We start from the raw sequence: 7,523 nt of genomic DNA, 5'->3' as shown, positions 1-7,523 counted from the left end.
CGCGGCGATGCTATCTGTGGTCTCGGCAATCCATGCGTCGCCAACTCGTGCTGTTGTGTACCTTGCCGGGGGTGCATCGCAGGTAAATAAGGGGATAAAATCAATCTTTAAAATGAACGTTTTTCTTCTCAAACTGATCTGCGAGTTTTATCACTTGCTGCAGGCGTTGGGTTGGCTTCTCTCGGTTCCTCGAGCGTCAGAGACAATTCTGGAAGCCTCAATACCTTATTCTCGGATTTCCATGGTCCAATTGTTGGGAAAGGTATGCCTTTTCCCTGTTAATTTCATGTACTTTACATGCAAAAGTTAAGTGGTGATAAGCAGTTGATTTCATTAAGACCCACATTTTATTTGAGAAGGGATTAGCACGTACGTTCATCCTAAAATAAAAAAGAAGTGATGTGAGAGGGGTACTGATCTTACATGCCATTTAGGTAGATTAACCCACAACCTCTTTCATGAAGGCATGGGCGTTCATTGGCACTCAATCAAGACTGAAGAGAGGGGATTTGATTGTCTTGACCATTGGCAATCAGAGAAGAGTTTTTATTTTGAGAGATTGATTATCCTATGTAGATGCGAGGGTTGGACTGTGCTGTACTAAGTTTATACAGCTATGGACAACTATCTTATAAGATGGAGGGGATGTCACCAATTTGGTCCCTTCACCAGTCTTGACCAATGTTTCACACACTGAGCGGAGCCAAGGTGTGAACAGGGATTTTCCACAGAAGAAAGTTGGAGTATTTATCGGCGAAGTTTGGCTTGAAAGATGGCCACAGAACATAAGCATCATGGATTTTTATTCATCAAACTGACTTATAAGGTTTATAAGTCGGTGTGTTCACACATCATTAAAGATGGGCTGATGATATTATTATTTTGGGTATGCACAGGTGGACAAAATGAGGTGCCTACTTGAAACTTGGCCAACAAGTTAAGGAAAAGCATAAAAACTGGTATTTTTGGCCTATCGGCCACTTTTGGCAAAAAGGGAAAAATGCACAACTATATTTGGGGCTGGTCGACTCTATGAAAGGGAGGAGGAGTGATGCGCATCATGGACACACATAGGTGGGCAGCAGTTGTAGAGTTCTCTTTCTCTCTTTTGTTTGTTGGCCGTACACCTAGGCAGCAGCGTGCTCTCTCTCTGGAGCGTTGGCTGTACAGTAGGGCAGCCACCTTCTCTCTCTCCTCCTATGTGCGCTGATTGTACATAGTTGCAAACAGCCGACTGCACTCCTTCTGGTTGTACAGTTCTAGCCGTATAGTTTTCTAGTGGCGATTTCTCATCTTTTGGCCATACAGTGGATAACTCTCTCTCTCTCTCTCTCTCTCTCTCTCTCTCTCTCTCTCTCCCCGCTGTCCATACAACAACAGCCGTGTGCTGGCCATACAACAGCAGTTTGCTTTCCTCTTCTGGGCGACTGGTCATTCAGTACAATAGCTTTCTCTTCTTCCTGAAGTGCAGGTCGTACAGCAGTAGTCGGCATCTCTCTCTGTAGCGTTGTCTGTACAGCAGCAGCAGGCCGACCTGTTTTGTGTTCTCTCCCATCTCCTGAACATTGGCTGTTGAGCAGGATTCCTTTCCCTGGGGTTGGTCGTACAGTAGGACAACAGGTTATTCTCGCTCCATCACCTCCTTCTAGCCACCGGTTCTGGGGCTGTTTTGGCACGGAATTCGGGGCTATATTTGGCACCATACCAGGTTGTTACTTCGAGGCTGATTTGTATTGTTTTATGGTACCTTGATCATTGAGCAAGTGTTTGCTGAACTTTGTGGAAAATCCGGTGCAAGATTGCACCCGCACCTTGGTTTGTTTGTATTAGTTTATTCATTGGAATAAAGTAGTTCTTCCTACGAGGGGCTGGCCGTTTTGGCTCAGTGTTGTGTTCTTTTCGGTGTTGTTTTATGGTTATTCTGCGGCGTCCTAAGGATTGTTTCAGTGTTTGTATTGTCTATCGGTGTCCCGAGTGTTCGGGTTTTGTTTTCATAGGTTTGGATTGGTTTCACTATATAAGTGAGTCTTGGGTTATTATTGATTCATTGTGGTATGGACCTGGGCCGAGAGGCTTACTCCTACCATGGACATGGTGGATCACGGGTACCGATGGTATGGGAGCCAGGGTTGACTAGCATGGACTCGTGGGGGTGGAACCTTAGCCCCTAGCTTGGGGGAGGTTTGAGGACGCGAACCTACGGTTGGGTGGTGAGCTTGCATGCACCCCTTTTATTTGGTTTCTCTAATCTATAGGCCAGTAAAAAATCCCATTAAAGTCATTATATTAAAAGGCCCGATTCATGGGCGCCTGGTGTGGACACCGTTGGGCACTGTGTGGGTTGGTTAGCAACCCCAAAACCTGCCCAACATGCATTAGCGTGTCCATGTGGCACTCAATTAGGGTGTGGGACCTACAAACAAGTTTTGCCTTTTGCATCACAATCTCTGATAGAGCATTTGCCGCATCAATCTGTGATAGAGCATTTGCCGCATCAATTGTGATATTCATCAACAACTAATGATTTATTCTCCATCTCTTTTATTGTGTAATCTTGAGGATAGTTTGTGTGTGGAAAGATCCTGTGAAGTTCGTTACGCCACATAGTTGTGTTCTATTACATTCTTTATGAAATGCATGATGCACTTTACTTTACTAGCAGTTGCTTAGTTACTAGTGCGTGGAATTTGAAAAAAGGTGAAAAAAATCGAGTAGATTTTAATTTGTTTAATCTTCTCTTCCTGGTGATTTGAAGCTGGTTATATTTCGAATCAATGCATGGTTCAAACACATGAAACACTGCATTAATTTTGCAGACACCAAATAAATTTGTAAGCAAAGAAACAGCAGAAGACATTGCCACTATCGCTTACAACCGCTCACTTAAATTATCTATCCCAGGTATCTGTTTTGGGGCTAAAAGATTCTTGTCATGTGGTCTCAGATTCATATACATACATTTCAGAGAAGCAAGGTTCTTGAGCTCACATCATTTTTTCTGCTGGAGTGTTTTTGTCTGAGATTACCATTCTGTTGTCTAAGTGAGCAGGCACACCTGTAGCAGGAATAGGCTTTACTGGTGCACTAGTTTCTGCCACTCCCAAACGTGGAAATCATAGGTGCTCATGAAAGTGCTTTTTCTTGCACTTAACTGCTTTGTTTTGAATCATATATAACTATTGTACATCTTAATTATCTGCATTCATGGTGTGGTACCATGAATAGATGCCATGTGTGTGCAAGGACAGAAAATTGTATCTGGAACTATCAGTTCACATTCACAAAGGTAAATCTCTGCCTTTTACACTTTGCTTTCCTCACGAGCATTTCATTTTTTTCCTCTCTTTGAATTTGAATGGTTTCCCCTCATCTTTCACATTGTTGCCCGTCATTTGGAATCAGGGGCTAAGAGATCGTGTACAAGAAGATAATGTGGCGAGTCAACTATTCATCAAGGTAATGCACATGTAACAGGAGATTTTAAAGCTACTTGGGCATAACTGATGATTTAGCCTATCCGAACGATGGAAATAAACTTAGCAAGTATGTGTAGAGTAAGACATATAAAAGGATACAAAACTCCCTTCGTGTCTTAACTCAGCTTCTATGCCTGATAAATCTCCATGAAGAAACCTGCTGTTTTGGATTCACTCACATGAGCCCTGGCATTACCAGGGCAGAGTGTGGATAGTAATGTCTGGGCAGTGATGTCACCCACCCATCTTTTGATGGTTGTGTGCATCCCTCAGCAACTTCCAGACTTCATCGGGGAGGAGTATAGAGAAGGCCTTTGTTTCACCCTAGGCAGTTGCTATGGTGGCTTGGAGAGGTTGCCAAGGGACCCAATATTGGATAGAGACAGGCACATAGTTGCATTCCGCACGCGTATGGATCCGTATGGCACCGTACCAGATCGTACAGAACGTACAGGTACGGTAAAATGTGTGTGTGTGTGTCTGTTGGTGGTGTGTGTGTCGAGCCTGCTTGCTCATTGCTCTTCTGTTCTGCTTGCCAACCTAAATCTGCTGGTCTGCGTCTGCTTGTCACCCTATCTGCTAGTCTGCTCATCAACGTTGACCTGCTGGATTGCTTGCCATCCCTTTCTGCTTCTCTGCTCGACATCCCTGTCTGCTGGTCTGTTTGCCAACCCTATCTGCCCGTTTCTTCTGCAATCGACCTGCTGCTGCTAGTGTGTAGTAATATTTGGTTGCCCTCTGTCGCTTCACCCCTGCTCTGTGTGTGTGTTGGGGGGGGTTCCTTTTTTTTTTTTTTTGTAGAGTCTCTCAGTTATGGATCCAATACAAACTTTCAAGCGTGAAGATATAAAGAGAAGACAAGTTCTCATTGGAGATTCAGATGCTTGCCCTTTACCCTGTGACAATCGTGATATGCAGCCGTTCGCAGACACTCTCCATGAAGGTTTTACTGAAATCAAAAAAGTTTGGGAGACTCCTGTGCCTCAATTCCGAGTCAAAGTTCCTGGACATGTAATGCTTAATCCTGCTCAGAAGGCTGTAGTCCTTTTCTTCCTTGCAAAAATGCCGGATCCAACAGATGTCGCACAATGGCTTAAAGCATTGCTTGGGGGCTGTTTTGTAGCTGGTGTGCATAAAGCTGATTGTGGCTTTTTGAAATGATATTCACAGCTCTGCAATACAAACAAACACTGCTAGAAAAATTGCCTTTGTTTTATGGTCGGCAACTAGTGCATGTTTACCCTTGGCTGCCAACTAAGGATTATCAAAGTCTTGTAAGGCATAAGTGCCTTGTATGGGTGGAGGTAGTTGACCTCCCGCTTTATTGTTGGGCTGCACTACCATTTTTGGTAGAAGGCAAAGTTGTATTCCTCCCACGCTTGAATGGAAATGTCAATAGGTTTTGCATATTGTGGGATATTGGTAAACCCAATGCTTCTACCAAAAATATCCACTAGTTCTCCTATGCCTAAATCTAAGGAGAAAGAAAAGCAAGATACAAATGCATGGCAGTCCCCCAAAAAAACAATAAGACCGAGACCTATTGTCTCACGAAATTGGACAGAGGTTGCCTCGACTAGTGGATGTCACACTAATGAAATAACTAATGATATTATTGGTGTTGGACAACTTTGGCTAGCAGTTGCAAGGACTGATCCATTATATGAGCAAACCCAAACACTGCAACTTGCAAATGTGCACATGACCCTGGAAATGCCAATGATTCAGATGCTATGGTTAATGTTGAGCATGGCTATGCCGGGAGCCAGGTAGCCATGCTGGTGGAAACTTAAGAGCTGTTGCTCCCATTGCAAAACATGTAAATATGTATATACCACTTATATGTTTGACATATAATGTACAAGGCCTCTGTCAAATAAATAAATGGAGGTTGATCTAGGCTTACATACATAGAACTCAGTTGCACATAGTTTGCTTATCAAGAACACAACCAATATTCTTTTGCTTGGAGGAAAGGTTGCTTTGCGGGTTTTCGTGTGAGGATTACTATTATTACTTAGTATTTCATCCACTATTATTACTTAGTATTTCATCCACTATCTGTGTATTTAAGACTGAAACTGAAAGTAGACTTGAACACAGATGTTTGATTGATTGATTGAAATTGTGATACAATAGGCTCCTTATATAGGAGTTCAAGAGACACGAATGAAAAGACACATCCCATTACCAATAGTCATGACTCTAGGCGAAGAGACACATCCTTTTTGGACGAATAGCTGCAACCATTGGATGAAGAGTTGCAACCCTAGAGCGAAGCGGTGTGACCAGTCGTCGAAGGAGTGTGGCTCTTGATGAAGAGGCATGTCTCTAGAGCGAATAGTCGTGACCATCCAAGTGTAGGGGTCCTCTGTAATCATGTCACTTCAGTATCTGTAATCATAAGGAGACTGTATAATGAACTAAGTCACAATCGTGACATTCCCTCCCATTTAAAATAAAACCCTTGTGATTAAATGAGAGTCGGTCGTCTGCCAAAGAATTCTTGGAGGAGTTGAGGATATTGTTGCATTTCTTCATCTGTCTGCCAAGTAGAATCTGACTCATCCAAGTCCATCCACTTAACAAGAAATTCTGTAGTAATCTTCTGTCTTGTTTCTTTCTGACGAACATCAAGAATCTTCTCAGGAACAAGAATAATATGATCATCTTCAATCTCAGGAACATAAGAAGATAACTCCGGGATAGATGAATCTCCTTGTATGTATTCCTTGAGCCAAGAGATGTGAAATGTCGGATGAATTTTTCCCCAAGATGGTGGAAGATCCAACTTATAACTGACAACTGAAATCTTCTTTATAACTTTAAATGGACCATAGAAACGCGGTCGCAACTTCGGAAAGACTGACTTTACTGTCTTATATCGATGCGGTGCAACGTAAAGCAAAACCAAGTCACCTTCTTGAAACTCAGTATGCCTTCTGTGCTTATTCGCATACTTCTGATACTTCTGCTGAACATGAATCAGTCTGTCTCGAACTTGTACAAGAATATCTTGCATTTCTTGAATCAACTGATCTGCTAATGCCACCTTGTGTTGAAGAACAAAGTTTGTAGGCACAAGCGGAGTGTGACCATATGCTGCTTGAAAAGGAGTCATTCCAGTGACTGAATGTGGAGAATTGTTGTAAGCAAACTCCATAAGAGGCAAATATTCTTCCCAAGAAGCTAATCTTGTCTGAATATAATGTCTAAGCATTTCTTCCAAAATTTGATTTACCCGTTCTGTCTGTCCGTCTGTCTGAGGATGATAAGCAGAACTGAACAAGAGATTCGTACCAAGAGATTTGAATAAGGAAGTCCAAAAATGTCCAGTAAACTTTGGATCTCTGTCAGAAACAATAGATCTTGGCAATCCATGGATTCTGAAAATATGCTGTACGAACAACGTTGCAAGATCTGGAGCAGAAACTGTCTTCTTGCAAGGAATAAAATGTGCCATTTTGGAAAACCGATCAACCACTACTAAAATTTGAGCATTGCCTTTCTGCGAACGCGGCAAAGTAGTGATGAAATCCATGCTTATACTTTCCCATCTTTCCTGAGGAACTGGCAAAGGCTGAAGCAATCCTTGAGGAAGTTGTCGTGAAGCTTTTATAATTTGACAAGAGTGACAAGCTTTAACAAACTTAATAACATCCTGTTGCATCTGAGGCCAAAAGTATGTTGCTGATAACAGACGATATGTCTTGTTAATTCCAGGATGAGCTGCAAAGGGTACTTCATGATGCTCTTGAATAAGGAGTTTCCGCAAAGATGCATTGTGAGGAACACAAATGCGATCTAAGTAATAAAGTAAATCATCTGTAATTGTATATGCGGCAAACATATTCATTTCTGCAACAGTAGGATGAAGAGATTTGAGAGCTTGAAAGACATCTCCAAAGTCTCTATCTGTCAAATACTCATGCTTAAAACATGCTGGAATCTCCATCTGCACATTTGAGATAACAAAGTTCGTAGCTCGAGGCATGCGGCTCAAAGCATCTGCTACCACATTCTGTAATCCAGGAACATAGAGTATTG

The 7,523-nt window shown here is 42.4% G+C and overlaps 1 protein-coding gene across 4 annotated transcripts in view; it reads left to right on the top strand.

Annotated features, from left to right (window-relative positions):
• The window catches only part of LOC147611849 (uncharacterized), an 83,479-nt gene that overhangs the window by 114 nt on the left and 75,842 nt on the right, over nucleotides 1–7,523 (top strand). For 3 of the 4 annotated variants that reach the window (XM_086783723.1, XM_086783726.1, XM_086783725.1), the window contains exons 1-6: nucleotides 1–82; nucleotides 164–262; nucleotides 2,817–2,901; nucleotides 3,050–3,119; nucleotides 3,226–3,286; nucleotides 3,403–3,456. The exon at nucleotides 1–82 is cut by the window's left edge. In XM_086783723.1, the coding sequence (XP_086639849.1) occupies nucleotides 1–82; nucleotides 164–262; nucleotides 2,817–2,901; nucleotides 3,050–3,119; nucleotides 3,226–3,286; nucleotides 3,403–3,456 (451 nt within the window). The remainder of the gene's footprint in view (nucleotides 83–163; nucleotides 263–2,816; nucleotides 2,902–3,049; nucleotides 3,120–3,225; nucleotides 3,287–3,402; nucleotides 3,457–7,523) is intronic. The other variant, XM_086783727.1, reaches the window with a different exon arrangement.

This window comes from Cibotium barometz, chromosome 46 (assembly GCF_041138505.1).
Source record: "Cibotium barometz isolate CiBa-2024 chromosome 46, ASM4113850v1, whole genome shotgun sequence".
In the NCBI taxonomy this organism is placed as follows: Eukaryota; Viridiplantae; Streptophyta; class Polypodiopsida; order Cyatheales; family Cibotiaceae; genus Cibotium; species Cibotium barometz.
The sequence above is the reverse complement of the archived record's forward strand: the minus strand, read 5'-3'. Positions and strand labels throughout refer to the sequence as shown.